The 14141-nt window shown below is 35.4% G+C and overlaps 1 protein-coding gene across 1 annotated transcript in view; it reads right to left on the bottom strand.

Annotated features, from left to right (window-relative positions):
* The window catches only part of Mmp16 (matrix metallopeptidase 16), a 242735-nt gene that overhangs the window by 108854 nt on the left and 119740 nt on the right, over positions 1–14141 (bottom strand). Inside the window, exon 4 of the mRNA XM_052175772.1 lies at positions 8340–8462. Within this exon, the coding sequence (XP_052031732.1) occupies positions 8340–8462 (123 nt within the window). The remainder of the gene's footprint in view (positions 1–8339; positions 8463–14141) is intronic.

Here is a 14141-nt window from a genome sequence, read left to right as displayed (position 1 = left end):
TCTTTATGCACTATGGGACTGCAAACGTGATAATAGCATGTTATTTGAAAAGACTTACTGCAGAAAGAGCACTGATCTATATACTTTGTTGTATAGACTATACAACAAAGGAACTTGTATTGTTTAGCTTCAATGCATGGAAAATTAAAAGAACAAAAATAGTGGTAATCTCGGGAAGCAATTGAGTGGATGAGGCAGCAAGCTAAGCAGATGGTAAATGTTGCTTTACTGGCAGGATAGACCAAAGACACTTAACACTGATTGTCTAGACATAGTAACAGTCAGTACAGGGCAAACTTTGTCCATTTAAAGAATAAAGCTGAAGGGAAGTATAATAAAATGAACATAAAAAAGAAGGTGATAAAATGAGGTAGTTCTGACAGGCAGATAATTTTCTAAAAGGAAGATTCTGGAAAGGTATAAGCACAGAATCACTCTGATCTTACTTTCATTATAAATATGACTATATGTTATGGAAATTGGGTAGGACGGGAAGACTGGCAGTAAAAACACTTTCATTATCTCACACAGAGGATAGACAGGAACTGGCCTGCAGTCATGGTCCTGCAGACACAGGGAATGTATTTTAGTACACATTTTGAGAGAACTATAAATGGAATTTGGTGATTTGATGAAAATATCAACTTTATTTCAAGTCAAGAATGATTTTAAGTGATGAAAGCAAATGAGTATGAGCTTTCGGTAAGAATGTAGTGGCTATGTATGAGAGAAGTGCAGCAGTAACGCCAGCAGAGTAACACTGATTGCAAACTCCTTAAGTCTAACTATCAAACCATGCTCCTATGTTTCCCAAAACCACACACCGAGGACTTTCCAAAATATGCTTTCCCATCCTATAAGTGCTGCAATATATGAATAAATATCAACCTCATATGTGCAATTCAATGCCATAGTAAAAATTTCATGTAAAGACAAACACACAAAAACCAAGAGGCCACATGAAAGTTGTGCTCCTTTTTTTATGTTCATAGCAGCTTTATTTTTTCATTATTTGCACATTCTAAAATATATTTATTTTTTAATTTTTTATTGGTTATTCTATATATTTACCTTTCAAATGTTATCTCTCTTCCTAGTTTTCCCACCATGAACCCCCTATCCCATTCCTCTTCTTCCCTGCTCCTATGAGGATAATTCCTACCCCCCCCCACACACACACTCCTGCCTCACAGCCCTAGCATTCCACTATGAAGGGGCACCAAGTCTTCACAGGACCAAGGGCCTCCCTTCCCATTGATGCCAGTTAAGGTCATCCTATGCTACATATGCAGCTGGAGCCATGGGTCTCTCCATGTGTATTTGTCCTACTTAGAAGGGGAAACAAAATAATCATAGGAGGTAGAAGGAAGGAGGAACTTGGGATCATAAGGAGGGCTAGGGAAAAGGGGAGGAGACAGGGTAGATGTACAAAGGCTCAGGAAATTGAACAGAGCTGTGTACCAGTGGGGGATGGTAAACTAATAGTAGCCACCAGAAAGTAACAGATGCCAGGAAAGCAGGAGACTCTCACGACCCAAACAGTTATGACATTTGCTGAAGTACCCAATAAATGAGAGAGAGAACCTGTAGAGATCATATTCAAAGTCTAGGTACTGCCAATGTTGAGGGATGAGACCGCTCATTCATCTGAAAAATATTTACCCCAAACTTCCCTGTCTAAAGGAAATACAGGAACAAAGAGTAGAGGAGAAAGTTGTACTTCTTAATGCCACCTTTGTAATAAGTGATGAATGAGATAACAGGGCCACAAGCAGATCATGGGGTTATGAATGTACAATAACGTATTTAGCCTTAAAATTTCTAATGTATAATTAAAACTAAATGCTGCCCACATAAAAGGGTAGCACTAATAAATGAAGAAGATTAAAAAATATTGGCAACAGGAGTAAAGCTAATTTAATTGAAAAAAATCACTTCCCTCTTTCCTTTTATAAATGAAAAACAGTCAAATTTATACTGCAATTTTGTTATTGGAGGTAAGAAAAATGTAAGAATCCTTGGAATTTAATTAAAACACAGAGCCTTTGTAGTACTATTTTCTCAAGATTATTACAGCTTGAAGAGGATTAAATCAATTACTTCAAGGAAATGCCTTCCTGGACAGGAATTAATTTCCATAAATGAATGACATTCATCTATAAATATATTATTCTCTATATTACTATTTTGGTAATACTATACATTAATTTATTAATATTGATTTTTGAGTAGGACCTACTACCTAGTAGGTTTCTTCCTTACATAATATTGATTCACTTAAGAAAGAAATTCTGATGAAATTTCTATTAAATTTACTATGACATTCTAGAAGTGTAATGTTTTATTACATCAAGTTTTCAAAATAAGAGAAAAATATACCTCTGTATTTAGGCTTGGTTTCTTATTATGATGTACAATAAATATTCATTATCTTCTAGACTTATGAATAACTTTTAGCTTACTATGTATTTATTGCATGTAGTAGTCAAAAACTTCATCACAGCATGATCTCCATACTAGAAAATATACCATCAAAGAGATAAAGCCAGCCAAAAGAAAGAAATTCAGAAACAGCTGAAAATCTGTAATTATCAAACTAGGTATTCAAAATAACTCATCAATATCTCATAATCTTAATAAAAATGTAGTTAATATATATATATATACACATCTATATATGTATATATATATGGAGTGTGCTTATATGAGTGTGTATGTGTGTCAGAAAGACAGGGAGAAAGAAAGAGAGGAAGAAAGAGAGCAAAGTATAGAAACTGTGAGAAAAGAAAAGGGCAGAGCAGATATCAAATTACACATGAAACAAAGGAAGAATGACTGATATTCTCATTATAGCCATGAAAAAACATCAGTGACTACTAAAATATTGCAGGAAGTACCCAAATTTCAAAGCACAGGGAAGAATGAAAGCCAGTATAGATAAACCAGGAATTATGAATTACATCCAAAGGAAGGATAGTAGATATAGCCATGTGTGAGAGCATTACAATATTAATGACAGAAACCAATCTACACATTCATGAAACTCAGAATGCATGAAAAGGCCCCACAATGCCAAAATCATATCTGTGTAGGAACAAAAAATGAATTTAATTACAGTTAATTTTTAAAAGAACATGCAATAAGTCATTACGACAGAGTGTATGAAGTGTGAAGTATAAGTAATAAAACCACCAACCTAGAAATCAGCATCCAGTGAAATTAGCATTCAAAAGTGAAGTAGAAAAAAGAATTTGTTCAAAGAAAAACTAAGAAACTCTTGTCAGGAAACTTTCTTGACAAGAATTTTAAGACTTCTTCAGAGATAAGATCAGAAATTCAGATCTACATAAAGAAAGGAAAATTATTAGAGAAAGAATACACTTCTTTTTTTAGATACCACAAAACAAGCAAAATTTTATGTTAAAACAATATGCAAGCTAGCTTTGAAATGAAATCCTTATGAATTACATTTTATATCTTTATTATATGACTATATACAGTGTATATATGTATATATCATATATATATATATATATATATATATATATATATATATATATATATATATATATATACTGCCCATATAGCTGTCCCCTGGGAGACTCTGCTAGTGTATGACAAATACAGAGGGGAACACTCTTAGGCAGCCATTGATCTGAGAACAGGGTCCCCAATGGGGGAGCTAAAGAAAGGACCTAAGGAGCTGAAGGGGTTTGCAGTGCCATAGCAGGAACAACAATATGAGCCACCCATAGTCCCAGAGCTCTCATTGACAAAACTGTCAACCAGAGGGTGCGCATGGTGTTACCCATGGCTCCAGACACACAGGCAGCAGAGGATGGCCTTGTTGAACATCAATTGGCGGAGAGACCCTTGGTCCTGGAAAGGCTCGATGTTGCAGTGTGGGAGAATGCTATGACAGGGAAACAAGAGAGGGTCGATTGGGGAACAGGGGGAGGGGAGATAGGTTATGAGACTTTTGTTGGGGGACCAGGAAACATTTGAAATGTAAATGAAGAATGTACCTAATAAAAATATTTTTAAAAAGAAAATTAAAACTTATGAAAATTGAGTTAAAAAATAAATGAGTAAAAAAATTATTTATGTAGATTAATAGATACAATATGTTTACGTTCATTGCTACCTTATTATTAGGCATAATGCTACATTAAATGAAATCATAAGCAGTTATTTCATAGGTGGGAAATGGATTTTGAAGTGGAAATTCCAGAAACTCAATATGACCAACACAATGCCTAAAAACATATACAGACAATTAAAAACCTACTAGACACTACAAGTCCATTAAAGATAGTAATTGAGATAATGTGATGTTGATTTGTAACTCACAGGTCAGGAGTCAAAAGGGAAAATGGTGAGAGGACAACTGGCCTGACCAAGAAGTCAACTCCTGACAAAGGTGTAACAGGAATACAGTTTTTAAAATGGAGATCTTTTTCAGCCATAGTGCCCAGGGAGAACAAATTTCCACGTAAATGAATACAGATGAAATTAAATTGGACAGTTTTCCATATTATTTTAAAAGTAACTGAAATTGTAGTTAGGAATGTAGTTCAATTGCTCATGTTTAACTAGAATGCAGTGTGCACCTAATAGGAGCTTGCCACCACCACATTAACATATACCATGGTACACACCTGTAATTCCAGCCCTCAAGAGATGGAAAACATTTTTAAATTTACTAGAAGATAACACCCTCTACACTCACTCATAAATATAGATGTTCTTCATGGTATAGTTTTGGACACTACATATAACAACAAAGGAAGGAATGTAAGATATTATTAGAATTAATAAAACTGTTTTAAAAAGTTATCATAAAGACAATGAAAGTATATGCAACAAAACAAGAGAAAATACTTGAGGATATAACTGATAAAAGACTGTTCAGTATAATTTATACATATCTGAATCAGAAAATATGAGCAGGCACCTTACCAAAGAAGGTACTCTTAGAACAAGTAAGTGCAGACAATGCTAAATGTTCTAATTTACCAAAGAAACCATCTAAATACAGCAGCTTTATCTCCATGAACAAATGAAAATTTTGCCACTGTGTTTTACCTAGTCCTATGTTAACTTGAAACAAGGCAGAGACATCTGATAAGAAGGATTCTCTGAAGGAAAGTCCATTCAGAGACTGCCCAGCCTGGCTATCCATTCCATATCCAGCCATCAAACCCAGACACTGTTACTGATGCCAAGAAGTGCTCGCTGACAGGAGCCTGATATAGTTGTATCCTGTGCGGCTCTGCCAGAGCCCTACCAATACAGATGCAAATGCTTGCATCAAACTGAGCACAGGGACCCCAATGGAGAAGTTAGGACAAGGACTGAAGGAGCTGAGGGGTTTGTACTGCCAGAGGAAGAACAATATCAACCAAACAGATCCCCCAGAGCTCTCAAGGACTAAACCACCAAAGAGTACACATGAAGGGACCCATGGCTCCAGCTGCATATGTAGTAGAGAATAGCCTTATCTGGCATCAATGGGAGGGGAGACCCTTGATCCAGTGAAGGTTGGATGCCCCAGTGAAGGGGAATGCTAGGGCAGTGAGGTGGGTGGGTGGGTGGGTGGGTAAGCAGTGGGAGGGGGTTTGAGATGGGGCTTTGCAGAGAGGAAACTGGGAAGGGAGATAGAAATTGAAATATAAATAAATAACCAATAAAAAAATTAAATGAAAGAAAAAAGATTCTCAATTGCAAAAGTGCCTCATGCAGTCAAGCTGTAAGGAAGCCTGTTAGGTATGTTCTTGATTACCAGTGTTCATGGGAGCACCTGACCCATTGTCCTTGACACCAACCCTGAGCTGTTGGTCCTGAGTTCTGTCAGAAGGCACACTGAAGATGCCATGAGGACCAAGCCAGAATCTAACATTCCTCTATGGTTTCTGCATCTGCGCCTCCCTACAGGATCCCATCAGATTTGAGTTCCTGTTCTTTCCTTCCCTCAGTGGAATGTTACAGGGACCAGCCTACAGTCACAACTCTGACCCATAATTGTTCCTGTCTCCATTACAGGGATGGAAATGAGAGAGCCCGAGGAAAAGAAGGTCCAGTGACCAGCCCAAAGTGGAATCCAGCTCAAGAGGAGGTCCCAAGGCCTGACACTATTACTGAGGCTCACAAAAAGGGACCTAATATGACTGCTAAATGCTGAGGAGCCTGGAGGCAACATAGTTTTCAAGTAGCACTAATGATCACTTCAAATAGAACACCCAGTCACTTAGAAAGGCTGTACTGGCACTTTAATACAGAGCTCATCCCCATTATAACATACAGCAAACAATTATTCTCCTTGGTACTTATTCAAATTATCTAGAAATTTATATGGACATAAAAGTGGCACAAAAATGTTTATAAATCTATTCCAAGAAACCCTGAAAACAACTGAGAAGCTTCATTTGGTATATAAATAATCTGTAGCATCTTTACAATGGAATATCATTTAGTAATAAAAATAAATGATTTATCAAGTCACAAAAAGGGATGAAAAAAATCTTAGGTGACTCTCAACAAGCATTCGATAGGTAGAAGCAGAGTGAATAGCAGTGTAAGTGGTAGTTTCCCATGAGGACTCACTTGTGTTTCTGAATCATCAGACTTTGGAAATGAGGCACACTAAAGAAAATATTCTTGGGAGCAAAAACTTCCCCGTACAGGATTCACTAGTCAAAAATTGGTGACAGTAAATTCTCATTTAAGATGGTCATAATTTTTATTGTTTGTGTAGAATTATGCTAGGTTTTATGAATAGAAATGTGTAAAGTATAAATGATAGTAGTTTTAATTTTGCAAAATCTTATATTTTCTAATGTTTTGTCACATTTATAAATACCTTTTATATCACCTTAACAGGAAAAGAATTCCTGGCAATTAATCTTGCAAAAAGTGTGCAAGTTCTTTTCAGTCATTTTCTCACTATGCACTACTTGATAAAGTTTATAACAAAAAGAAGGTTCACTCAACAGCAGACATAAATATTGCCCTCACTGGAATGTAAATAGTATTTCATACTAATTTCTTGGAATGAAGTTTAGCTTTCTTTTGAAAATACAAATAGTGCAATTAGTATGAAAGTTTCTGAAGCTAAATGAATAGCCTCACAAAAAAATTTAAATTATGGTGAATACTAGCTTCATTGGAAGATTAAAGTTTGTTTTGTCTTTAACTAATCTGAATAGCAGTTGATATAATTTTCATAAAACAATTATCTATATGGGAGGATACTATGAGACCGTTAGATAAATAAGTACAAATTACCATATTCTACATGTATAAATAAAATTATAACCAATCACCTTAATCATTTTACTAAGGTCTATTTATGAAATTATTATTTTTATTATTATAGGTATTATCTATATAAATTATGCCTATATATTATAGGTATTATGAATACCTATTATTATGATGATGATTATGATTATAGGTATTTTATTATTATAGGTATTATAAGAGATTATAAAATTCCTCCTTAAATCATATAATTCAATTCAAGCATTTCCAGCAAACCTTCTTCCTGAAGTACTTCCATCTTCTATCCACCGGCTTTATAATTTCTTTACAATTTTTTTATACCAAGAACCATCTCATTAACAACACTCGCTGGTTTTCTAGAATGGCTTAGACATTTCTGATTTATGTTTTGTGTGTGTCTTTTTCATTCCTGTTCATAGAGCTATCACATTTATATAATTGTTTACCCTCTACACTGCTATGTATTCCCTAAGTACAGGGTCCTATATTTTGTTATCTCACAGCATTGAGAACTCTTTTTTGTTCACACTACAACTCTGTAAGAGGTAGTACTTCAGTGGTAACCGTAACATATTCCAATGAAGTCACTGTCACCCTATGTTGGACACCATTTTGCATCATTGAAGATAACACAGAAGGGTGTCTACTTCAGTAATTATCAAAAGAAAACAAGATAAAGCAGTTATAGTGCTAACCATTTCAATATCATTTCACTTAAAAGAAGAACTTGGAGACTTTATCATTTATTTCTTAGACCCTAAATACTTGTCAAGGACTATTCTGTATTCAAACACACATATCAAATCCCTCAGAGTATTGGCATCCTTCAGAAGCTGTGAGACACAAAATGCAAAGAGACTAACAATGTCAAAGACTGTCTGCAATGTCTGCTAATAACCATTTTATTTCCTTCTTACTGCACTTGCAAATTCTTTAGCATTATATAATACTACTGAGTAGGTCATGAAGTTCTTGTTCATAAAACACCTCATATCAAACAAAATGTCAAAATAAATAGCAATGAAACAAGGTCTGGAGAGACAGCTGCGCACACATACCTGTAAGTGATATGTTTGTGTTGCCACTTCTGTCCAGTTAATGCATAGCGCTTTCGACGAATGTTGAATTTAGAGCTGCCTCTGGTCTGGTCTGGTACACCACATCGAGGCTTCTTCATCCAGCTTTAAAAAAAGAAAGTGGGTATTTTTCAGGAGCTCTTCTTAATGATTACAGAACCAAACTACACAGCAATCCATTAAGTGAAGGGGAGGAAGCCCACGCTGAATGTTCTCACAATATAAATCTAAATACATCCCATGCATTTCCGGAATGAGTTAAGACTACTGTGCTGCTACTCAAATCCTTTGGCACATTTACTTTCTCCATTGCGTTATGAGATCACTGCAGAAAGAAGGAATTTGGAATTTCTATAGAAAACCTCCTGCTTAGGGGATAGAGAGATGACTCAGCAGTTATGATCATTGACCGCTATTCCAGAACACTAGGGTTCAATTCCAGCCAAAGACCTGATGTTCACAAAGGTCTTTAACTCCTGTACAAGGAGATCCAACATCCTCACAGAGACAGATAAGAATCAAAACATGAATGTGTATAAAATAAACAAATAAATTGTAAAAAATAAAAGTAAGTTAAAAAACAATACATACTGTTGAAAAGTATGTAAAATTGGGCAAATCTTCACTTTCTAGCACCATCTATGAAATGACACTAAGGTATCATTTAGTTGTAATATTTGTTGATTTTTTAAATATGAATTTTCCATTATTCTTTCTGATAAAATATCTCAATATAATAACTCATTAAATATTTTAGTACATGCTTATATTCTAATAATTCATTACAAAATATCATTATAATATGTTTGATGAATGAAAACAATTCTATAGTCTTAGATTTTAGACATTCAACACTTTAAACATCGGATATGACTAAACACTTTCTTTTAAATTATATTTAAATTTTTATTTGTGCATAAAGATGTTTTGTCTTCATATTTGTCTATGCAGCATCTGTGTGCCTGGTGTCTATAGGGTTAGAATAGGGTGCTGGATCTCTTGAAATTAGACTGATGATTGTGACCCATCATAAAGCTGCTGGAAATTGAACGAGATACCCAGCAAAAGCAGCCTTTGTTGTAACCATTACACCAGTTCTCCTATAGCCCCACAAATTTTATTATCAGTCATGCCCCTTTAAATGACATGGTTCTCTAAAGCAAAGACCCATGATCCCAGCCTTGACAACAATACATTGTTCATTCACAATGTGCTAGCATTTTTCCAATTCTTTGTTGCTCTCAATCATGATTTCTATTCTCAAGGTTAATCAAATTCAATCATTATAAAATATTTTCAACACACTTCATTAAAACAAGTTAAATTATAAAAAGCATTTTTAAGTAATCTACTATATAAACAAACTCAAAACAAACTCGGGAAAAAAAATACATGATGAGAAAGCATTTGACAAAATTCAATACCGCTTCAAGGTATAAATCTTGGAAAGATCGGGAATTCAAGACCCATACTTAAACATAGTAAAAGCAATACACAGCAAAGCAGTTGTCAACATCAAACTAAATGGAGAGAAACTTCAAGCAATCCCACTATAATCAGGGACTAGTCAAGGCTGCCCACTCTCTACCTATCTATACAATTTAATATTCAAAGTTCTAGCCAAGCAATTAGAGTACAAAAGGAGGTCAAAGGGATACAAATTGGAAAGGAAGATGTCAAAATATCACTATTTGCAGATGATATGATAGTATATTTAGGTGACCCCAAAATTACTTGAGATGTGGAGAAAGAGGAATACCTCCACAGCTGGTGGGATTGCAAGCCAGCATAAACACTCTGGAAATCAGTCTGGCTGTTCCTCAGAATATTGGATCAGAATGAGAACCCAGCTATGCCACTCCTGGGCATACACCCAAAAGATGCTCCAACATATAACAAGGACAAATAATCCACTATGTTCATATCAGCCATATTTATGATAGCCAGAAGCTGGAAAGAACCCAGATGTTCTTCAACAGCAGAATAGATACAGAAAATGTGGTACATTTATACAACGGAGTATTACTCAATAACTAAACAAAATGAATTCATGAAATTCTTAAGCAAATGGGTCAAACTAGAAAATATCATCCTTAGTGAGGTAACCCAATCACAAAACAACACACATGGTATGCAGGCACTGATAAGTGGCTATTAGCCCAGAAGCTTGAAATTCCCAAGATCCAATTCACAGACCCCATGAAGCTCAAGAAAAAGGTAGGCCAAAGGGTGGGTGCTTTGGTCCTTCTTAGAAAGGGGGAACAATATACTCATGGGAGCAAATACAGAGACAAAGTGTGGAACAGAGACTGAAGGAAAGGCCATCCTTATACAGTCACCAAAGGCACATACTATTGTAGCTACCAAGAAATGCATGCTGCTAGGAGCCTGATATAGCTGTATTCTGAAAGGCTCTTCCAGAACTTGAAAAATATAGAGGTGAATGTTACCAGCCAAGCATTGAGCTGAGCACAGAATCCCCAATGGAGGAGTCAGAGAAAGGACTGAAGCAGCTGAAGGGGGTTGCAACCCCTTAGGAAGAACAATATTAACCAACTGGAGACCATCCAGAGCTCTCAGGGTCTAAACCACCAAACAATGAGTACACATGGAGAGACCCATGGCTCCAGCTTCATATACAGCAGAGGATGGCCTTGTTGGACAACAATGTGAGAAGAGGCCCTTGATCCTGTGAAGGCTAGATGCCCAGTGTAGGGGAATGCGAGGGTGGGGAGGCAGGAGTGGGTGGGTGACTAGCGGAGCACCTTCAGAGAAGCCAGGGAAGGGGAAGCAGATGGCGCTTTCTAGGGAGAAACCAGGAAGGGGGATAATGCTTGAAACGTAAGAAGAAAATATTCATTAAAAATATATGAACAGTTCAGTATTACAAGATGAATCTTAACATTGAAATAAAACACTGTTTCCAATGTATTGATTTTAATGTGTAGTCACATGTCACAGTCTGACATATTTTCTTGGCCATGACACTTGATCACTGTCATGTCTGCTACCTACCCTTGAACCCTGTCTCAGCAGAAAGTTATTATCAATTTTCCATAGGTTCCTTTGAAATATACATTAGGTATTTTGTTTGTTTCTATTTCTGATTTTTTTCATCATACTCTTATAGCAAATAACAAGATCATCCTTCATGGACTTTGTGTGGCAGCACTAATCAAAAAGGAAATGAAAATAATTGTATTTTCTTACTTTCATCATGTGTGTGATTTTTTAGAGTTGATTTTCAAAATAGCTTCTTATTAATATTCATTGTGTAACTGGGTACTTTCATGTATACTAACACCCTGGGCCCTGGAACGAAAGCTAAAGGAGGTCTCAGAGGTCAAGACCCAACATGTCACCATTGTTCTAGGGCAGAAAAAGAAATACATTTGTCTCAAAGTATATTATTTTATTTTTAGTATGTTATTCTATTGCTTTTACTGTCATTTTAGTATAAAACTGATGCGTGCTTATTATGTCTCAAAATTAAGACAAACAAAAAAACTTTTGTTTTTGAAAGTGAGTTAACTTTTTAAGAACTTGGTTAAATCTTATATTGTATGTATAAGAGAATAACAAAAGGCACCAATGGAATTACTTACTTTGCAAGAAAGAGGACACATTTTAAGTAAACATTAGCAATTTCTGCACTATTATTATTAGCAGTAGTATGCTTAGAGTAATATGGACATCACAATTATCATCAGTTATCAGATATAAGCAATCTTAGTCTAATGTAAATAACTTGGTTATAAAAAAAAACTTTCCCTTTTCAAGTAAAATTAGATATATTCCAACATATTAACTTCCTGGAGGCTACCCTACAGTTTAGGATTAAATGTAGTAGAAATGAAAGATTTTTTTCAGTTGTGATAATGTCTGGTCTTATGTTCAGGAGAGCATCTCATTTAACTCAGAGTATTTCTGGTTCTTTGTTAAGAGATATTAACAACAGTGACTTGTTCTCACATGTTTTATAAATAGTAACCAGCTCAGAAATATCACATTTGTACACAAATAGATAATATACCTAGTCTCCACCCATAACAGTGCCCACTGATGTTAATAAAATTTGGTTTTAGAATTAGATCATGTCAAACATTCCAAACTGTGAACACCAGTGAGTACTCTGTCACTGGGCGGTTGAGAAAGGATTTGCAATCCTGCTGGGGCTACTCTGGGAATCCTCATATCAAGTAACCTTTTAGTTTCATCTTTTCAAATGTCTGTAACTATTATTGTTCTGCTCAACACAGATTCAGCCCCTGTGTCTGGTGACCCTGCAGAAATTCTGCAAGAAGGAGCTCTGATAGAGGATGGGAGAGAAGCTAGCTCTCACAGGGATAATTGGACACCATAGTGGTACATACATTCACTAAGGAAAAAAACTGCTTTCAAAAGCATATATTGCAAGAGGTTGGACATGCTTTCATCATTCAGAATTCCCAAAATTTTATTAAGTGGAAGAGGTATCATGTAACTTAGAGTTGTTGCCAGGTTTTTCTATGTATGCTTAAAAATGTTTTTAATTTCCTCCATCATTCACAAGCTGCATCTGTACAGAAAGAACTAGATCTACCAGGTGTACAGAGAGTGCTTAAAGCAAATTTACACATGGTTCAAACATTGAGAGCTTAGTTTTGTCTATACCAGGCTATTAACTGCTTGCCCAGACACATGTGCAACCCACAATACAAATTGCAAAAGGAAAAACTGAAGTGCAAAGGGCAGAGAAGAATGTATTAGTCACCAGAATCATCAAAAGGCAAAGTTCAGTTCTTGTCTGCTCTTATTAATGTGTTGCCTTCAGATGAGATCTAAGCCCTTGGCTTTAGCTACCAGCCTTGGTAGCTACCAAAGTGAAGTTACACACATTCACTAATACAATACCGTGTGAAAGCCAGCAGCACATTAAGACTGCAAAAACAAAAAAGGAACTAAGATAGCATCTTTTTTTCTAGATTGAAAAGTATTAGCATTAGAATATTGACTTCATGCCTGGAAGAAAGAATAATAATGCAGGCTACTGATGAGTGCATAAAATATAATGGTTCATGGAATATCTCATTAATAATCCCAATAAAAAAATTAAGATTTTAAATACTACTACAATTTCCTAATAAATTTTTCAAAATTCTAGTTAGATTTTAAAAGTTTACATTTATTAAAAACTATATTTTTTGAAATGTTTGGCATTATGTAGATTATCCAAACTCTTCAAATATGCACACATATCTATCAGTACATGCATATTTTCATATATATAAAAGTGGACAGAATTCCAAAGGAAATTACCTCAAGCATTATTCTGGATGCAATACTATATGAACATTAAAGAAGACCACCCCAATTACAGTTAAATTAGAAAGAAAGCAAAGCAAAGCCCAAAACCCCAAAACAGCAGGCATCCCCTACATAAGGAGCTTTCTATTTCTCAACTTGATAAATTATGTTTTTATACCTATTACAGTATTTTCTTTTCATTAAGGAATTTAAGGGCACTTGGTTAAATGAATTAGTTAACCAACTCAGAGCTTAAAAGAGGAACTTGCAGGTAGGATGTGTGAGTTCATAGAGGGTGTGGTTACCTAACATGTAGGAGGCAACCTAAAGAAATGTGATTTCTAATGAACATGGGAACATGAATATACAGTGATGGAATGAATATGACCATGATTTATATGAATTAAAGAAACGACTGTGAAAAGTCTAAATTTAACGTTTATTGATTGCCTCTTAGCAATCAGTTGTAGTAAGGCTGGAACTGTAGGACATACTTTG

Source organism: Apodemus sylvaticus, chromosome 3, assembly GCF_947179515.1.
Source record: "Apodemus sylvaticus chromosome 3, mApoSyl1.1, whole genome shotgun sequence".
In the NCBI taxonomy this organism is placed as follows: Eukaryota; Metazoa; Chordata; class Mammalia; order Rodentia; family Muridae; genus Apodemus; species Apodemus sylvaticus.
This window is presented reverse-complemented; position numbering and strand designations above follow the sequence as displayed.